The sequence below is a fragment of the Lepisma saccharinum genome, chromosome 2 (assembly GCF_977018435.1).
Source record: "Lepisma saccharinum chromosome 2, izLepSacc3.1, whole genome shotgun sequence".
Lineage (NCBI taxonomy): Eukaryota > Metazoa > Arthropoda > Insecta > Zygentoma > Lepismatidae > Lepisma > Lepisma saccharinum.
This window is the reverse complement of record NC_139230.1, coordinates 149,108,675-149,130,463: the sequence shown is the minus strand read 5'-3', so window position 1 is coordinate 149,130,463 and position 21,789 is coordinate 149,108,675. Positions and strand designations below refer to the sequence as shown.

General features: G+C 37.4%; 1 protein-coding gene across 2 annotated transcripts in view; it reads left to right on the top strand.

The window, feature by feature from the left end:
• The first annotated feature begins 3,483 nt into the window (after positions 1–3,483).
• Positions 3,484–21,789, top strand: part of Rip11 (Rab11 interacting protein) — a 75,494-nt gene continuing 57,188 nt past the window's right edge. For both annotated transcript variants that reach the window (XM_083117592.1, XM_083117591.1), the window contains exons 1-4: positions 3,484–3,702; positions 12,687–12,725; positions 15,083–15,188; positions 17,131–17,268. In XM_083117592.1, coding sequence (XP_082973718.1) covers positions 3,672–3,702; positions 12,687–12,725; positions 15,083–15,188; positions 17,131–17,268 — 314 coding nt within the window. In that variant the 5' untranslated portion in view covers positions 3,484–3,671. The remainder of the gene's footprint in view (positions 3,703–12,686; positions 12,726–15,082; positions 15,189–17,130; positions 17,269–21,789) is intronic.

Sequence of the window (21,789 nt, the reverse complement as noted above, 5' to 3'; positions counted from 1 at the left end):
GAGAGAGAGAGAGAGAGAGAGAGAGAGAGCGCATGCAACGCTCATAACTACACTACCATGTTTTGTTTTCGATATTATCCTTAGTAAAGTATTTTTGAAGTCTTCTGTTGTTACAGCAAAAAGTCTCCTCCCCGAAAATTTTGTTGGGGGGATTTTTGAGGACAAGACTGTTGGTGGGGAGAATCCGCCCCCCCCCCCTTCAAAGATTTCGCGCCATGAATGGCTGTATGATTACAATGACACTTTATGTTCAGAAAGTATAATCGGGACTGAATTTACAGTTTATGTCTGAATTTACAGAATGTCTTTATTACAAAGAGACAGCATAAACAATTTTTCAACTTCACATTGTAATGCATTTGTTCATGAATCTCCACATAGCGTAAACTTCGATTGATTGATTGATTGATTTGCTTTATTTTACTTCGCTTTTTGTGCCAATTTTGGCTAATTTGCGAAGATGAGGATGAGTGATGATATGATGAAATTGATGAATGGACACTCACAAACATCCATGCCCAGGCCAGGATTCCAACCCGGGACCCCTGACGCCGTACCGCGTAAACTTCGAGAAATACGTTTTCTTATATTTTCGCAGGTTCATTTGACACAAAGGATAAATTAACATTAAATCAAGAAAAGTCAAAGTTATATTTCAAATGTCAATCCGGCCATTTACGAGATAGGTGCCTATTACACCGGTCAGCATGGGTTTGGATGACTCGCAGATGACTGATGTCTCTGAATAATTTCAGCATGCTGATTCCAAAAATGAAATCAATTTTTACCCATCACATCTAGTTTTTTTCAGAAAACAGCAATATATTAACTGCCTTAATTTCACAATAAAATGTGTAGTTCCACCATTTCCCCAATAGATGACTCTGTTTAGATGGTGGTAAAATATTGGTTTTGTATAATACATATCCTCCAATTTTGAACTATAAATGCACATAGAATAGTAAGGATCTAATCCACCTTCTATCTTCACAAGACATATTGGCATGAAAATTGTAAACTTTCCCTCATAAAAATTTACTTCACAAAATGTCCAAACTCAATATTATTATATCGTGGGTTGATTAAACTTAATCAAGTGGAGAAAAATCCCGATCTAGGGGAAAATCCTGACGTAATGGGAAGAAATTTATATCATATCCGTCATTAGAATTCATAATAGTTCCAGAATCATATATTGGTTTGTAAACAACCGAAATTTCCCTTGCATAAATTTATTTTGATGCGTTAGTCAATAGATGTAATGAAATGGCGAATATGAAAATTTTGATTGTGAAATTGTGTAAAATTCTGACGTGATGGGAAAAAAATGGATCAGCATTCCAACTATTTCCAGAATCACCTATTGATTTGAAATCATCCAATCCCCCCCCCCCCATAAATGCAGGGCTGTGTTATCATAACGTCTCCTAAACCACACTAACTTTTAAATCGCACCTCTGGCTCTGCGAGTTATGCACACCTGTCGTATTCATTAGCCAATCAGCTATAAATTAAACCACATTCTCTTGAATGCTTTGGTGATGGCCAATCAACTCGTGGGTGTTGTGGGTGGATTCCAAATGAAGGGTAAAAGACCTTGATTAAATATTTTCTATTTTGTAAAGCTCTCATAAACAGGTCAGCTCGATGCATTAACATAAGATACCTCGTATTTGGCATTCGCAAAGTAGATGTAAAACATTTCCAAATTCGCAACTGTGTGGTAGGTCATTTCCACATCCAGTATCGTTGTGTGGTTTTCAGGAGAATGTTACTGGTCAATGACAGCCAACATGTGTCAGCGGATGATCATAATTCATTATTGTTGTTGTTATTATTATTATTATATAAACTTTCAGTGTAGTTGAACACAAAGCGGTATAATTCAGTTTATTATGACTTTTTACTCAATGGACCAATAAACACAACTGGTATTTCAAGGAAAATGTATGCATCTTACTTCAGACGTGGAGGATTATATTCTGTATCGGGAGTGTTCGAAGTGAGAGGGGTTGAGGGGGATACTATCCCCACAGGTAGCAAAATTTTCGCAAACATACCCCTAGCTGTCTCATTGTCACCATGTTAAACCATGCATCCCCCAGCTAACCCAAAGGCTCGATCAAACACCACCCTCCTCCAGCGAACAATTTCCAATTCAAGCGCTCTGATTGCAGCTTGTTTCAGTTTGTTACCAGTTTTAACATTCTATGTTTGTGCCTAAATGTATGTAGGGTATAGCTATTTCAGCTAATTTCTTTTAGTTTTTAGTACACAAGGAGTTCCTCCCAAATTGGCAATTGAAATTAGAGTCAAGTGACAAAATTTCGTCAATTGATACTGTATGTAATTTATATATTAACTGATCGAATACGTATTTTACTTTTGATTGCTCATGGATCCCACTTTAAACTGTAGTTCCAGTCCCGTTTAGCCTTTCTGTGCATAAAGTGCAATTAAAAAAAACAATTCAATCAATCAATTTGATTTCGATTGCTCATGACTAGGGTCCGGAATTTTATGTAATAACATTTTTCCCCTTTGTACGTAGTCAAGCAAAAACTGCAAATGTCGGCGAATGACGATGTTAGGAACCATATATGTAAATTTCAAGTTACATATTTTCAGCTTACGTTACATATTTTTACATAAAAATGCGTTATTTTGGCCATCTATCTGATTTTTTATTGAGTAAGGAGCTATAAATGTGGGACGAACACTCAAAAGTTGATTTATCCAAAAATAAAAATGATAATCTCTCGAACTGTATTTAGTGGTTCCACTTTAGTCCACTTTATGCACAGAAAAGCTAATCCGGACTGAACCTACAGTTTAAAATGGGATCCGAATCACACTATGCGCCCCCACCTCGCATCGAACCCAGGACCCCTTGATTACCTGTAGCCTACAATACGAAAATGTAATTACTAACGTATGCGTTGAATAAAAATAACAATTCACGAAAGATGAAAATTCTTCTATTTATTGTTAAAAATATTAATATTAACGATTTATTGTTATTATTTCTGTATACGAACACGCAGATCCAGTAGTAGAATACATCACTTCGCACCACTCTCTCTCAAAAGTAAAGTTCGCACGTTGACTATTCTTCACTAAATCTAATGTTTCTGAGAGGGAGAGATGGGGGTGGGAGGAGAAGTCCTGAGGCAATGTCTGAAAGTTGTTACGTGTTGAAATCTAGGGACTACAATTTTCCGAGCGTGTGGTAAAATGAGAATTCATCATCTGCAGAAGGTGCCATTTTTTTTCTTTAACTTCTGATATTGCGGAAATGTCAATCCGTAGCGAATGAACTAAAGCAGTTAATGTAAAAGAGCGATACCAATTATGTTTCCGCCTTAGTGCAAATTATGCGAGATGGATATTGAAAGTAAAGTTCGCGATCAGAAATACCAAAGATCTGCGCAAGTTATTTCGAAGTGTGCTGCGCAGGCTTGGAGTCATTTGTTTCGTGTTCCGAGTGATGACGACAAGAGGTATTCGCACCAGGAAGTGAATGTGACTTGTGTTTGTTGCTTGAGCTGAGATGAATATTTTTCTAAATTTGCGTGCAATGGATGGTGTTAAATAGTTTATAGATAAAAGTGTGTGCGTTTTTTTGTATGTGACCTATAAATATTGAAAGTTATTAGCAGAATCTTACAAGAATGTGGAGTCCAACTCACGTACAAGTGACAGGTATGTATGAAGGCAAATTTGCAATTAAATGTATAATACGATTTCACAATGAAACACTTTTTGAATGATGTTTCATTGTATTTACGCGAACAAGGAATTGTTTAATAACTTAATTTAAGTTTTGTTAATCGTACACAGCAGATTGCTACAACATAGTTATTTCATGTATCTTCTGTCCACGGAGCGTATTGTTTTTGAGTGAACTAAAAACCGTCTGGAAAAAGGCTTTTTTTAATCTTAAGCATAATTTGTAAGTATTTTGGTTCCTTTCTTCTTCATTTGATCATCTTATAATTTGAAGATTTGTTATACACCTACTTGGGAAAGAAGGACGGACTCAAATGATGATGCTTTAGTGCATTTATGACAGTGGATGCAAAAGTAATTTTTGAACATGAAAGTGTGTCTCTCTATTTATAATGAATTATAATGTTTGGAAGAAATGCATGAATCAAAGCGATGACTGTCACTTGGGTATTTTGCAAGTATTTACACGCCAATAGGGTATGAAAATTATGTAGGGCAGGTTGACATATATTTACGTAGTTACCTCATAAAAGTATTCTGCGTTATTTTTCGTACATCGAAGGAGAGTGGTTATGGGGGTCAAAATTCTCTCCTTGCACTTACTTTTTTTTTTTTTTAAACAGTAGGTTAATATAATTATTTGGCTATATTTTTCTATCCACAGTTGCGTTCAAAATGCTTTGTGAGCAACAGTTGATCACCCCCCCCCCGCCTTAAAAACGTCATGGTTGTGCTTATGATTAGTACGTTTAATATAATGTTTCAGTTGAAACAAGGGTAAAATTTTTGTATCCCCAAAACGTATTTCTTCAATTTTACAGGAGAAAGTACTTACCGAAATGGGTTTATTTATACTTTAGGAAGGTCTTGGAAGTTTGTTTTCACCTCGTTGAAATTTTTTTGCCGGTAAATCATGTAATTTTCGACATTAATGTCACTCCAATGCACGAAAGCTGTTCCCTTGATGTCCGTCTACTACGTGAACCAAATATTTGCGAGCGTTTCATGACGTAACAACCGGTCAGTGTTTCCAAATATGCGGTTTTGTAACTGTGTAACAGTTCTAGAACGTAAATAAACGTGAGTTACTGTTCATCATTTCTGATTACGAACTTGCGACAACATGACGTGCACAGGATCAGTGGCTTGCTCAATGTGAAGTTGATGGGGGCTATAACCCCCCCCCCCTTTCGCCCAGTATCTCTAAGGCTATTTATGAATGTTTCGTGGGCTATTTATGTATGGTTCGTGGGGCTATCCGTGAATGGTTCGTGGGGCTATCTGTGAATGGTTCATGGGGCTATCCGTGAATGGTTCATGGGGCTATCCATGAATGGTTCGTGGGGCTATCCGTGAATGGTTTGTGGTGCTATTTATGAATGGTTCGTGGGGCTATCCGTGAATGGTTCGTGGGGCTAGCGCCAATGGTTCGTGGGGCTATCCAAGAATGGTGTGTGGGGCTACGAATATTTTTTTCGAAACCAATTTTTAACTATTGAAACCTTTGCGTGGCCCTACTAACCTATCCACGCGCCAATGGTTCGTGGGGCTAGCGCCAATGGTTTGTGGGGCTAGCGCCAATGGTTCGTGGGGCTATCTTTTTCACTATTGAAACCTTTGCGTGGCCCTACTAACCTATCCACACGCCAATGGTTCGTGGGGCTATATTTTTAACTATTGAAACCTTTGCGTGGCCCTACCAACCTATCCACGCGCCAATGGTTCGTGGGGCTATCTTTTTCACTATTGAAACCTTTGCGTAGCCCTACTAACCTATCCACGCGCCCATGGTTCGTGGGGCTATATTTTTAACTATTGAAACCTTTGCGTGGCCCTACTAACCTATCCACGCGCCAATGGTTCGTGGGGCTATCTTTTTCACTATTGAAACCTTTGCGTGGCCCTACTAACCTATCCACGCGCCCATGGTTCGTGGGGCTAGCGCCAATGGTTCGTGGGGCTATCTTTTTCACTATTGAAACCTTTGCGTAGCCCTACTAACCTATCCACGCGCCAATGGTTCGTGGGGCTATCTTTTTCACTATTGAAACCTTTGCGTGGCCCTACTAACCTATCCACGCGCCAATGGTTCGTGGGGCTAGCACCAATGGTTCGTGGGGCTATCTTTTTCACTATTCAAACCTTTGCGTGGCCCTACTAACCTATCCACGCGCCAGTGGTTCGTGGGGCTAGCGCCAATGGTTCGTGGGGCTATATTTTTAACTATTGAAACCTTTGCGTGGCCCTACTAACCTATCCACGCGCCAATGGTTCGTGGGGCTATATTTTTAACTATTGAAACCTTTGCGTGGCCCTACTAACCTATCCACACGCCAATGGTTCGTGGGGCTATCTTTTTCACTATTGAAACCTTTGCGTGGCCCTACTAACCTATCCACGCGCCATTAAGTGAGAGTATGAGACGTGTACCTGTTTCACAATCAGTTGCTTTGTTTTATTTCAATCACTTATCGCACAACACTCTTGCTACCTTGCGTTCTGACGTCAGCAGACTGAAGTTTATTTTTAGGCTAAAGGCCTATGTTGTTATCCATATCATTAAAATTTCAGTAACCACCAAACGTCTCTAATTCCCTTATTTTCGTATTTTCCACATTCATACTTACGTATTCTCCATACTAGTACCTAGATATTTTGCTATGAAGAAGGTCGCAACACTGCATAACCACTGATCATGGACTACGCTAGTCAAGATTTCTCCGCCATATCGCGTGTAACGCAAGCAAAAGCGAAGAAAATAAAAATACTCCATATTTCGAAAATTGAGATTATTTGCCTGCAAAGAACGAAACGCGAAATAGAAGAATCCTTACGAATGCAGAATATGTAAGTATCAATGTGAAAAATACGAAAATAAGGGAATTAGAGACGTTTGGTGGTTACCGAAATTTTAATGAAACAAGTTAACTCATTTACCCAAAGCATTCTAGTGATACACTATGTTTGTTTTCATGGAGTAAAATTAATTTTCACATTAAATACACCCTACTTATAATTTGCAAGGAGTTTATAACAGGTTGACAGATGTTTTTTTAAAGTAGCAAACAAATACATTTTGCTGTTACTTTTAATACTGACAGACTGACACCAGAAAGACTGATTGTGAATTGTTAATTATCACCTTCTTCATTATTTTGTAGTTCCTGATTTGAATTTGCATTAAAATTTCAGTAACCACCAAATGTCTGAAATGCATTTATTTTCTTCTTTTTCATATTGGTACTTACGTATTCTGCATTGCTAAGGATTCTTGAAGGTGGCATTTCGTTTTTTTCATGGAAATAATCTATATTTTTGACGTATGAAATAAGTTTTGTTCGTTTCTTTTCCCCTTCAGTAACATGCTAAATGGCGGGCACAGTTTCACTACCGTAGTCAGCATGCAGTGTTTCCACCCCACTCCACCAAAAATACCTACGTAGCCCCACAAACCATTAGCACATAGCCCCACGAACCATTTCCGGTAAGGTTAGGTTAGGTAGGGTCACGTATAGGTTACAATAGTTAAAAATTGGTTTCGAAAAAGATATGCGTAGCCCCATACACCGTTCTCGCATAGCCCCACAAACCATTTGCGGAGACGTACCTTTTTCAGTTACGAAAACACGTGTTTGGAAACACTGATCGGGATTGACTGGGATTACGTCATCACACGCAGGCTACATCCACCTGGAAGTATATGGATGTGATAGCTTTCGTGCATCGGTCACACATTTATATCAAAAAATAGATGATTTACCGGCAAAATTGAATGAACAATGCGAGAAAACACTTCTCCGAACTTCCACAATTCTAAAGAAACTGCATTCGGTAAGTAATTTCTCTTGTAAATTTGAAGAAATGCGTTTCGGGGATAATTAAATTTTACCTCGTTTTTTTATGACAATAACTTCAATTTTCAACATATCAAGTAATTATTGTTCGTTCGTTTTTGGGTTGCGTTACACACAATATGGTGGGCAAATCTTGACTAGTGTTGTCGGTGATCAGTGGCTGTGCAGTGTTTCCATCCTTCTTAACCAAAAAATACCTGATTTTGTATTTTTTTCCGGGTTCGAAAACCCACGAACCATGCACGGCAAGGTTAGGTTAGCTTAGGTAAGACAAACATAGTTAAAATTGTTATTTAACATTAGAAAAATTCAAGATAATTTATTTCGCAGTTGCAAAACCACGTGACGTGGTTGGAAACACTGACCGGTTCTTACATCATCAAACGCATGTAACATTTGGTTCCCGTAGTAGAAGGACATCAAGGGAACAGCTTTCGTGCATCGGAGAGACATTAATATTGAAAAATACATGATTTACCGGCAAAATAAATTAAGCAAGGAAAAAAAGCACTTCCGAGAACTTCGTGAAGTATACAGAAACTCATTTCGGTAAGTACTTTCTCTTGTAAAATTGAAGAAATACGTTTGACGGTATGAAAATTTTACCGAATTTGCATGAGAATATGAACAACGTTTCAGCTTCTTGTTGTAACAAACCCTTGATGTGAATGGAAGAATATTCTATTAGTCACAGTAATGTTTGACTTTCATGTCATTTTAGTTATTGTTCCTATGTCACATACATACTCTCAAATGCTTGCTTCGTACTGTCTAGAATAATATTTTTCCAAACTTCTACTGTGGTCGTTGACATGCAGTGTTGTTGTGGAAGTACGTCAGTAGTGGAGTTTCTGCTCTTTATGTTATGCTGAGAAAAATCACACATTGTTTATGAAAAAAGGAAAGACAGTTGGCAAGCTCAAGAGGTTCACTTATTGTTAATGGTTCTGATTGATTGTTGATTTTTTGCAAATTTTATGGGAGTATTAGGAAGTGCTTTAAAATATTGGAAATAATTGTGGAAGTAAGTTCAAAGCTTGGAGAAACTAGTTAGTACTATTAAAAGCCTGACCATGTATTTTTAACTGGAGAATATTATTTGAAAATTAGCTTAAATGAGCATGTGTGCTTTGCAGCGAGCTGTCATTCCTGGTTTACAGTCATCTCAAATATGGAGCTGTGGTGGATTTTGATGCGAGGGTCAATGAGGGTTCTGCACTTGAGACCAGACATTATGTGATCAGGTGTTGGAAGCATTTGTGATTTTAATGCTAAGAGCCATAAGCGTGACCCACCTAACCTAACAGTGAAGGCATTTAGCGATGTAATACTACTTCGCATCCCATGCATGGAAAGTAGATAGTAGCAGCAATCTGTATCCTAAACAAATGGCTGCTTCTAAATATAGAATCATTCAGGAGTATACAAAAGTGAAAATTCTTCTCTCCTAAACACACAGCAAGTAATCACCAAGATGAAGTATGTGTTAACAAACTTAACTAGAATTCGAACCATGCATTCTGTGTTGACAGTGTTGATAATTTTACAGTTGTCTTTTTTTATGCTATGGCAGCACAGTTCTATGGTATTTACATAATGGTAATTATGCCAGAAATTAGACTCTGACCCAGATATCTCTTTATTTGTAAATAATAATAATAAGTGATTTTGCAATTGTCTCCATACGATGGATTCAGCACTTCTAAATTTGGCAACATTGTCCATTGCCCCCCCCCCCCCATCTTAAAACTGCTGTTTCCTCATCACTCATTGCTACACATTCAACACCAGCATGACGTGAAGGATATACAGTAAATTTTAGATTTTTTTTTACATTATATATTCATTTGTCATGATCCAATAAAGCAACAATTTTGGAAAAATTTTATGGATTTTACATTTTACTGCATTTTAATTTTTTTCACCTTCGTCCCCTGAAAAAATGTAAAATATAGGTTCCAGAACTTAGCAATGCTATAATATTTTGCTTCTTCTGTAATATATATGGAATATATATATTAGCATCCATGATTTAGTAGTAGCATGTAAATAGTTTCCATGTTGAACATTATCTTTGTGTGCAATTTTCTTATCATACCACCATCTGATTTACTCACTTTTTTATTTTTCACGATATAAAATAGCATTATCAAAGTTACCAGCAGTTTTTTGAGTACCTTATGGATTTCTGTGTTAGCCATGAGCTTACAAATTGATGGAAATGCCCCTCCACCCCCAAAGAAGATACCTGTAATGTTAACCCATGTGAAACTTCCAGACCAAATGTCTACGTAAACTGTGGTTCATGTGAATTGATACTAAGGTTATGCTTTATAAATCACAAGTGTTTCAATTTGTTTGAAAATGTGTTTTATAAGGGTACATTTGTCTTAAATGTGCTAATTCTGTGTGTATAATTTTATCTCAAAAAAAAAAAAAAAGAGCTGGTTTTCCCATATTCCTACCTTATGTTGCTCCTTTGTAATGTTCTGTAAGACATGCATTGTGGTTATTCTGGTTATTCACAACCAAATATATATATTCCTGATACTACCACGACACCAAATTTCAACTATGTTTGCCTAACCTAACCATGTGCCAATGGTTCATGCGGCTAGCGTCATTGGTTCGCAATTATTTGCAATTTTTAGATCCTGATACTACCACGGCACCAAATTTTAACTATGTTTGCCTAACCTAACCACACGTCAAAGGTTCAGTAAGTATGAGCAGTACTATAAAAATCGGAGAGCGGTCCGGTCGTGAAAATTGATTCGCTTATTTTGCAATTTCTAGATTTTTCCGACAAATTTTAACTTCAGATTCGTGATTAGGAGGCCTCGATTAGTGAGTATGTCAAGTATGAAGAAAATCTGAGAGGGGTCCGGTCATCTCAAGTCATACCATTTTTCATGGTGTTCTTTGTTAACAATTAACTTGAGTCAACAGTAATACATATCTTTATATCATGCTAATGCTATGCTTTTAAACATTTTCAAAAGCACACATACATGCATTTTTCTGCAGTCAGGAGGTTTTGGAATCTCAAATTGAACCAGAAATTGTCACGTCCCAGTTCCAAAGAGCCAGTCCACTATTTTGAAGTCCAATTTTGTTGTTTGTTAAATTGAGGTTGAAACCATTTATGAAGCAATTTTAGCTTATGAAACAATTTTGCCAACCCATTCTGTGAAACTTTCTTAAAGCAAAGTTCAAAATTCAGCAAATTTTCAATAGTGCACATTTCTTAATGTGCCTTGCATATAAGTCCACAGGTCTCATGAACATATGTGGGGTAAAGTAAGCTTCTCAAAGAGAAATATCATTACATTATTCCAGTCTGACATTTAAGCCATGAGAATTACTATATGTAAAATGACAAAATGTGGCAAATTTTTAAAAAAGTGAGAGGTGCCACTGTGACCCGGCATGTTGATCCACATCCTTGTTCTGTTCTTTGTGGGTGTCCTTTCATCCTTCCTTCTCATCACAATTACCCTAAAGAGGCATACAAATACAAATCAAAATTTAGATGTCCAGAGTATTGTATGTATGACTTGGTTTGCCGTGATGTAGTGAAATTGCTTGCTTTGCAATTGGCTGTCCCGTGTATGAAAGAAAGATCAGCACTGCAGAGTAGTTTTGTATATAAAGTCTGATTATATAAGTTCATTGGCAATTAGACTCACTTGGTGTGTTCTCCAGGACATTAAATAGATGTGGCCCTGAGGTTAACACACATTTATTTACTCAAAGGTTTTGTTTTATACAGTTACCTCAATATATATTCTTCTCCTTTAACATATTCAACAGTTCTAATTGGGTGGTTCACTATCACATGCTGTCTCTCACTTCATGCCGTTTGTTGTTTGTACATTTTGTCTTGTATCCGAGTAATTTTTCCAGCAACACTCCATTGACTTCCAAGTTACTTAATTTCTTATTCTGTGCAAACCTGTTTGAAATTAGTAATAGCAAAATGCAGTTTAACCAGCAGTTTGGTTGCTATTTTAATTCATTAAGTTGCCCCTTTCAGCAGCTACATCATACTTTAACTTTCAAACATGATGGAAAACCTGCAACTCTTCTTAGATCTTTTTCATGTTGGAACATGGGGATGTTTATTGATTTTTGATAATTGCCCATTTCGTTTAAATTCCTTTGGCCAAGCAATTTGTATTAACCTCTCTTGTATTTTGCTTACTTTGTGTCACTTTTCTGCCTCTCTAGCTTAAACATGATAATGATGAGAATTATTGGCAATTAGATGAGATGCTTCTGACAGCAACCATAGATTCTGGATTTCAAACTGGGACTCCTGGCAGTGCCAATATATGTGAATGGTATCAAACATTGAAGTATTTCACCTTTCGAGATACGTAGCGTCTCGAAAGTGAATAATTATTTTTAATAAATACAGATAGATTGTATTAGGCATATTTTTCTTTGCTGTGTGGCCCTGAAAAGAAGAGCTGAGATGTACAGTTGATTGCTTTTTCTACTCATTAGTTTTGATGTTTTTCTTTTTCGCTATTGAATCAATTCTGTTGATTTAAGTTTCCAACTTTTGCACCTAAATGTAATATGTTAGTTACCAAATGCCAGTTAGAGTTTGGGATTCAGTTCTGAACCCTGGTACAGACCTAGACTCCTATGTCAAATGAGAAGGAAATAGAAAACACTCAAGAGATTACTTACGTGAAATTTAGAAGATTTCGTACTTCCGCGTTGCACAATTTAATGGTTCAATCCTATTAATTTCGAAGATCCACTGTCTTCATTCACAAAAGGGTACGGCGTTTGAAGCGGAGATCCTTTTGTGAATGAAGACAGTGGATCTTCGAAATTAATAGGATTGAACCATTAAATTGTGCAACGCGGAAGTACGAAATCTTCTAAATTTCACGTAAGTAATTTTAAACCGCGTTTACCGCAACCACCATGAACTCAAGAGATGATGGAAAGTTTAAGTTTTAGTGGCTGCAGGCTGCATTTTTGTATTATAGTTTTATAGTACTTTTTCATTATTTGTAAAGTTTAAACATGACTAGTAATTTTTTTCTGTTACATATTCTTATGTGATTTTATTTTTTTGCATTCTAGTTCAGAGAGCAAAAGGGCTGCTAACAAAAGGCAAAAATGGTAAGTGAAGCCTTAAAATATATTGAAATAAAAAATAATGAAGTTGTACAAGTTACGAATGCTGTCTCTTGAATTGTGTTGAGGGTAAGAGGAGAACAGGAAAAGGTAACACAGATAAAAAAAAGTATAGTGACACTAGGAATAAGATAAAAGTATAAAGTAAAAAGATATAATCTTTGTTTTTTCATGATTCAGTAGTATTAAGTTTGAGTTTTTGTTTTGAGTCCACTTTATGCATGGATAGGCTAATTGGGACTGGACATACAGCTTAAAGTGGGACCCAAACCACTATGTGCCTCTCCCAGGTATAGAACCTAGAACCCCTGGATTACAAGGTGGTGATGGATTTAATACCTTGGTAGTATTGTAAGGTCAAATTCCACTCACATGACATTAATGTTAACAGTTTTGGTGTTATTTCTTTCAACACAGTAGAATTGCTGAGTGTGCATGTTGCTCCATTGTTTAAATACATTGATGAAGTTTAAAATGGTATTTACTATTTGGAGCTTTGCCAATGGTTAGTTCCCAGCATTTTGAAAAACTGAAATTTTATTTTTTACTTGTTGCATGCCTGCTGTTAAAACATGATGAAAACCTCACTTCTACTCCATTGGTGGAGTGGTTAGCCATCGCACTATGATGCCAAGGGTCTCAGGTTTTAATCCCAGCCTGGGCATGGATGTTTGTCAGTGTCCATTCATTAATTTCATCATATCATCACTCATCCCCTACTTCGCAAATTAGCCAAAAAGTGGCACAAAAAGCGAAGTAAAATAAAGCAAATGGATCAATCAAATCAAAAAGTTATTGGTACTACAGTGGAACCTCAATTTTATGTATTTCAGGGGACCAAGGTGAAAGAACTTAATATATGGGAAAATTTTATAACATTTTGCTCTATTGGGACCAAGATGATTGAATGCATAATGTGTGAAATTGATAAACCTGGAAATGTAAAATCAGGGTTCCACTGTATGTGATGGGTATCACTGTTAAGTGGTTATGCTTTCCTCAGGAGACTCAAACCTGTGTGCATCCTGTATCCAGAGCCCAAAGCATTATGCCTTAGACTACACAGCTGCGGTGCAGAATATCATTGTCATAGGTTGGTCCATTGTAATTGACTTGCACCTGCTGCTGCTTCCTTGAAAGCTGCCATGCCCTGTTGAAATTATATTGTTTGAACTAGCATGTGATCATGCATGATATTTCCTGTGATGGAAACAATTTTACAATCTATTTAATTGAGAATTCAGGGAGTACAGGATTTGAAAGGACTCCTGTGTAGTGGCACCAGGGTTTGATTCCCAATGAGAGTCACAAAATGTTGACACAGCATCATTCAGGCTCTGGTCTTGAGAGACAGAAAGCAGCAGCAATGGGACTTATGTGTTGACCAAGCATCAGTCAATGATGATAACAATAATAATAAAAAATATTTGACAGGCCCTGGCCCTCATAGGACTGTTTCACCATGGGAGTTCAGTTTAGAATATTGAAAATAATGTGAATTTTGCTGCCCCATATTCTCTGTACCTATTGAATAACATGCATAGCACCTACATATTGGATTATGTGCTGTTTAATTCAAGAAAGGGTATACTCATTTCTGTTGTGCTTATTTTTCCATTCAAATTTTGCATTGTGCAAATTACTCACTTTTAGAAAATGTTAAAATATTTTTATATTAATAAAAATATTTAAAAAAATGTATAAAAACCTAAATTACTTATGACCAGTGAGTATCATCTGTCGAAAAATGCAACGTTTTGGGAGTCTTACCGCCTCCTTCTTCAGGCTTTTCTTAGGCACGAATCACCACCATGCCGCGTCAAGTTGTATCAAACAAGGAAAAGGGTGCAGGTTGAAGTGGTAAAGCAAATTTTGATAAAACTTGTCTTCTCTCAAATATATTGACCTTTTCCCTTACCATCTTACTTTAGAAACCCCCCACTAAAACGTATAATAGCAGTTAAAATTATAAAATTCCAGTCCCCCACACGGCCGTGTGGCCAACAGCTGTTACTTCCTTATAGAATGCAGGAACCTGCCACAGACTATGTGTTGTGCTTAGTGGAGTTTATTTTACATGCCATAGATACCTTAATGTGTTGTAAAACTTTGGTATGAGAGGAGGGTAAACAATTTAAAGGTGAACCCTGACATGAAAGCCTTCATTATATGGTGGACCATATTGCCTTTCAATTTTGTTTTCTGTGGTAGCCACAGTACAAACTTCAATTGAATTTGATCTTTAGCAATTCTTGTTAACCTCGTGAAAAATACATTTTGAAAGACACTTGTGAAAATAGTATGTAAGAAAGTTCATTATTTATTTTTTCTTTTATTTTCAGGAACAAATGATGCTTTTGTCACAATTGCTCTTGGTAAAGACAAATATCAAACATCAGTCAAGGAAAAGTCTATTGAAACTGTTGAATGGCATGAGGAATGTGAGCTGTAAGTTTAAAACTAATTTTGATTAGAGTTGAGAAGAGAGAATAATTCATGCCATTACAAATCTTGTGGTTTTTCTTTGAATGTGGCACTTAATTTTCCAAATTTCTAATGCAGTCACTGCTAATGTTAACCAATATTTTGAACAACTCTTAATTGTTACAATTTACATGCATTGGTATTGGTGGTAATCGGTAAGAGTATCAGTTCATAGTGGTCGATGTCATCTCCGTTGCAGTGAACATAAACAAATAAGCACCAATTTGAAGTAAGGGATACTCAAGATATTTTTCATATTTTCTTGGTCAATGAGGTTCTAGTTTTTGTGTGTAACAGTGAGTGGGATATTTTTTATTTATATCAAGAACCAATTTTAATACTGCATAGTTAGTAATAGTTGGACAATAGAAATTAGTAAAGAGGATTTTTCTTAGCATAGCAGTACATATTTTATATCAAGTGACATCTTTAAAATCATATAACTTAAAAATGTAAGAAAATTTCCGTATATTTATATTGTTAATGTACAAGGGTCGTTCAAGGTTGACCGGGATTTTCGTACGTAAAAAATCGATGAATAGCCGGATCATGATGAAACGTGCGGGTGACGTAATGTATTCCTTCGCGAGTTACTAGCTCCCAGCATGACGAATTTCGCGCATGCGCAGCAGTTGCAGCGAACATGGCGGCAAGCAGTGTGTCTGTGGCTGTGGAGCAGCGGTGTGTAATCAAATTTCTCGTGAAGGTGAAAGTGAAACCAGCTGAGATTTTCAGACGATTGCAAGCACAGTATGGTGAACAAACGATGTCGCGGACAAGAGTGTACGAATGGTGTGAGCAGTTTCGCGAAGGACGGGAGCTGGTGACAAATGAAGCGCATGGACACATTCGGCCGACTGCAGTCACACCAGTGAATATCGCACGTGTTGAGCAAATGATTCTTGAGAACCGGCGAGTAACAGTGCGGGATATTGCTGCCGAGGTGAATATCAGTGTCGGGAGTGTTGAGACAATCATTCATGACCACTTACGCTTCCGCAAAATCTGTGCAAGGTGGGTTCCCCGCCAGCTGACATTCGATCAGAAGTGGACACGCAGGATGGTCTGTGAACAGCTTCTGAATCGGTTTCGAGTAGAAGGTGATGAATTGTTGCAATCTATCATCATGTGTGATGAAACATGGTTGCACAATTCAACCCCAGAGACCAAAAGACGCAGCATGGAGTGGCAGCATAAAGGTTCCCCGCCCCCCAAGAAAAGCAAAACGCACCCATCCGCTGGAAAGATCATGGCAAGTGTCTTCTGGGACATGAAGGATGTTATCCATGTGGATTTTCTGGACAAAGGGAGCATGATTAATGCCCAGTATTACTCCACATTGTTGAGTGGTGCTGTACGAAAGTCCATTCGCAAGAAAAGACCTGTCAAAAGAATGTCATTCTTCTCCATGACAATGCCCGCCCTCACACGGCCAATGTGACAACAACAACTCTGGCCGACATGCGCTGGGAAGTTCTGCCCCATCCCCCTACAGTCCGGATTTAGCCCCCAGTGATTATCATTTGTTTGCACCCCTTAAAGACCATCTGGGAGGGAAGAAATTCACGACAGACGAAGCACTGCGGAGCGATGTCCTCCAGTGGCTACGACAACAACCAAGTTCTTTCTATGCCAAAGGAATTTGGGAGCTGCCATAACGATGGCAACGGTGCCTCGGCACGCACGGAGAATACTTTGAAAAACTGACATAGTTTGGTGTTTCTTCTGCTACCTATTTCCTCTGCAGAAATAAAAGTCCCGGTCAACCTTGAACGACCCTTGTAATTGATGCATTACAAGACTTGCTATATAATAATAATGATATACACGTATATAAAAGCCATGAAATATTTGAAACACACTTTTCTTTACCTGTGAATTAATTTAATTGATTTTTTATTTGTAGGCAAATACCAAAACAAGGCAATACTGCAGAGATAATGCTGACTGTGTTGCACAGAAACTTTATCGGCGTTGATGAATTTCTTGGAGTAATTAATATTCCACTGGCAGAATTTGATGTTTATGAACGTCCAAGGAATAGGTGGGTTAAATGTTGTTTAGATTGCATGAATTTTGAGGAACAGAAGATAAATTTGTGTGTTTATTCAGTAGCAAAAATTGTGAATTATGCATAAGCAAAACATTCCACTCCATGGCAGATGAACTCTGCAATTTCATAGGCTATTTTTTTATTTTTAATTAAAGGAATACTCCTAAGCTGTAGTATACCCAGTTATTTGCATTTTTCTCAGATTTCACATACATCGTTTTTTTACTAAATTCCCTGTTTTCTCATTTCTGAAAAGCACAAACATTCATGTCCTAACCAGGATTCAAACAGGGACCTCTGGCACTCTGCCACGGAAGTTGACAAAAATTTCTGGTCCAGAATTTGAACCCGGACTTTCTGGGGATGGTAGCCAAATGATCTATCAACTCATGTTCTATTGGTTATCGGTGCTTGTCAGGTATTTGCAAGCGTATGATTCATTCATTGGGATGCACACTCCAAATAAATATTATGGAATAGGTGTTGAGTAATTCTTCTTCTTCTTAAGGTCTCATCACTGAGGATGTTTTGTTCAGGCTTTTGTTTTACATTTAAAAAATATCTCCTCCTCCCTCTGTTATTTCTCTGTAATGTTTCCTCGAACAGTCTTCACCTGGAGATCCAAAACAGTGAAGTCTGAAATGTTTTACTCATGAAAATGCCACTGAAAGAGCTTGATTTCCTGGAGAAAATATAAATATTATGTAGTGGTTTGCTATTGCCTTGCCCACCAATAGTATATGAGATAGACATTAGCCTTACACAGCCCACAGTGTGAACTGAGAACCTGATCTTTTGTTGGTCAGTGGGTGCGTCACACGTGGCTGGAAGGACTGTTAAGGAGATCTATCTATCCATCTTCCCCACGTCTGCCACTTGTGTGTTGCTCCATATATGATAACAGCCTATAATATGGGATGTAACTTTGAATATGGTGAATAGGATATATGTGAAATTTGAAATGACATACTTTTCATCTCAATCATCATCAACCCCATTGCACAAAAGGAAAAGGACCTGAAATTAACATAACAAATGTAGCTTATCTAACAAATCATAACAAAACTTTCTTACTCTCAGAACCACTTTTGGGGGAAAAAAAAGCACTGGCTCTATTGTTTGTAAATTTATGGACACTCCTGGTTTGTAATGATTCCATTGAAAGTCAATGGAGTTGTTACAACCCAGAAGTGTCTGTGACTGTACCTGCCTGAGTGTTTAACTACATTCATGATCTCTCACTAAAGGTTTCCGATTCTTGTCTTGACTTCTGCAGTGAGTTCCCTTTCATTATTTTCACATAATCATTAGGGTCTGGATTTTTATGACCTAAACACTTCTGTAATATGCATGCATTTATGTCCTTAAAATTAGCAAAATATGACTAATAGGATATATGTAAAATTTAAAATGACAGACATTTAAAAATTATATGAAACACAATTTCCAAAATGAAACTATATTACATACATTTTCATTCATACACACACAAATAATATTTGGGGTAATTATTGAGAAGAAGCATGCTTTTCTCTTAAAAACTGAAAATATGGTGAATAGGATATATGTGAAATTTGAAATGACTGACATTTAAAAAATATATGAAACACAATTTCCAAAATGAAACTATATTACATACATTTTCATTCATACACACACAAATAATATTTGGGGTAATTATTGAGAAGAAGCATGCTTTTCTCTTAAAAACTGAAAATATGGTGAATAGGATATATGTGAAATTTGAAATGACTGACATTTAAAAAATATATGAAACACAATTTCCAAAATCAAACTATATTACATACATTTTCATTCATACACACATGAATAATATTTGGGGTAATTATTGAGAAGAAGCATGCTTTTCTAAAATAAAGAATCACAAGAAAATGAAACTTACAACTTACAATCTTCTGGCTCTCATAAAAATGTTTGAAAAGTACGGTGCAGAAAATGCATAAAAAAGTTACATCACATCATCTCCATCACTACAGTTGCACTGATTACAACATGCATTTTCAAAATATCAAATTTGAATGCCCTTCTGTTGTCCGCAAGCACAGTCTTATACCTGGATAAACTTCTTTCTATGTCACATGACGTAACAGGAGCATATCTGAAGGTTAGATCATTTGGGGAAAGTTCTAAATCTTCGCCCTTGCATTTACTTTGTCAGCTGCTTCACCCTGTGCTCGCGATAATTCATATTCTGTTTCCCTTACAATGCATAATGCACAACACAGTTGCATGCTTGTGGTTTCAAGGCGAGTGATGGACGTTGCTGTGATGCAGAAATTGGACTTGATGTAGGCCAAATTTGTTGCCAGGTTGGATGAAAACAAGTCTTGCACGATTTTGATGGAGGATGAATCTCTTTTCTCCAAATTATTAAAGATCTTGCTAACATCGCTATAGTTTGTGCAGTAGTACTCAGCAGCTTGTAGCCATATTCTCAGCATGTTATGACAGGCTGTAGAGGGAGGGGTAGTGATGGTGCCTCATCCTTAAACCTCTGCACTTGCAGCGGAGCCTTAACAAATATATTTTTGCCATTTGCAATAAGTTTATCTACGTTAGGGTAATTCACGCGAACCTCTTCTGCCACTCTAGTGCATGTGCGAGGCATGTTAAGTGTACCATTTTGGGATATAATAGCTGAAGCCCTTTTGATGCTTTAATCATGTAAGGAGCGTCTGTAACAAACAAGAGTACATGTTCTCGTTTTATTTCACCTGGCCACAACAACTTCATTGCAGTGTCAAACACGACAGTGATGGATGAACTATTCACTCTTTCCAAGATCTCACACGCCAAGAGAAATACTTGTCGAGGACCCTCATGTTCCAGAGTTCCTACTACAACGTGTCTACCAACTACATCACTTGTTTCGTCTATGGAAACCCATATCTTCTTGTTGCAAACACTGTCTCTTATTTTGTTAATTGTTTCGCCATAACACAATGTAAGATAGTTCTTCCTTAGCATTGATTCTGTGGGAATGGGATGGACTGTGTACTTTTCCAAGAACTTACGAAAACTACAAGTATTTAATTTGTGCAATGGAATATTTGAAGAAACCATCATTTCACAGAGATCCTTGGAAAACTCGCCCTATAGATTGTCAGATAGAGATTTGCTGTTTTGTGGTTTCTCAAAGAGCAATCATTGTCTTCTTTCCTTGTCCATTTCTCTATCGACACAGTTTTTATGTCTATTTGCATTGCAGTGTTGTTGCACTGTGAAGCAATTTTCAGCATTAACTTTCACTTCACACAATTTACAAAATAAAATTCAGCCATCAGTACTGAAAATCGGGGTGTAAGGGGTGCTCCTTCCACGTAGTGCACCCAATAGTCAACCTCACTTCCACGTAGTACACCCTGGACTGCAGACTAACGAGGCTCTGGCGACTGGCCCCATGGCCAGTATAATTTTGTTTGTGTTGTCCTGTGTTTTGTCCTTATTTGTACTGAGTGCTCCTTTACAGCCTCAGCTTTTAACGAAAGTCAGAAGATTTTAATATTTTATGATTTTAGTTATGCAACGTTAGAGTTGTTATGTGTAACGATAAGGGGCTGGACCCCGTATTATGTGATGGGTGCAAAATAGCCTTAGTGCTGACGCACCCAAAATTTTAAATTCAAATCAAATCAAGTACTGATTTTTTTTCACCGAACTCTCTCACTCAACTTTTCAATTTCACACTCTCTGTGCACTTCACTTTCGATATCTTAAAATTATAACAACGTACGTGTTACCTGTAAAATTTGTTCCCCTACTTTCTGGAGCAAAGATGGTCTGTGGATGCACTGTGAACTGGAAGCTTCAAACTCTAAACGACAGGATTCCTTTCTTCCCTTCCTTGGCACTGATACACTCCCTCACTGAAAATAACATACACTTCAAATGCTGTCTGGTTGCTGTGTATAGAAGGGGAGGGGGAGAGGCAGAACCAAGACTACTAGAAGGAAAAGCTGGGGTCAGACACGACTCTTCACTACTGACGTGGGTGTGATGTCAGTAGTGAAGTGGGTATCAGCGAACAAAATCCACATGAGCCTTTACCCCATACGGAAAGAAACGTGTTAGCTGTTAGGAAGGCCTGATCTGTTTTGTTCTTTTTGCTCCTTTTTTCTTGGATTTTTGGGTGGTTGTCTTTTATAATGCCTTCAGTGAGATTTCGTGACGTGTTGTGATCTCTGATGAAAAAATAAAAATGCATCTAACGAGACTTGTTAGTGGATTGCGATACCAGTAGTCTCATGACACATCAGGCTACCATACACTTCAATTGGTTTACAATTATTAGAATAAAAAAAAATGTATTAATTTATAATCAAGACACTCATGAGTATAGTAAAATATTGTTGGTATTGAAGAGTTGAATCTCGACCTCCTCCAAATAATTTAATTCTCAATTGCCACACCAAAATCCCCACAACCATCTAAGCGCAACAGTAATACTCAAGGCTTGGCTATCTCTCAGCCTAGTGCTCAATTCCCTTACTA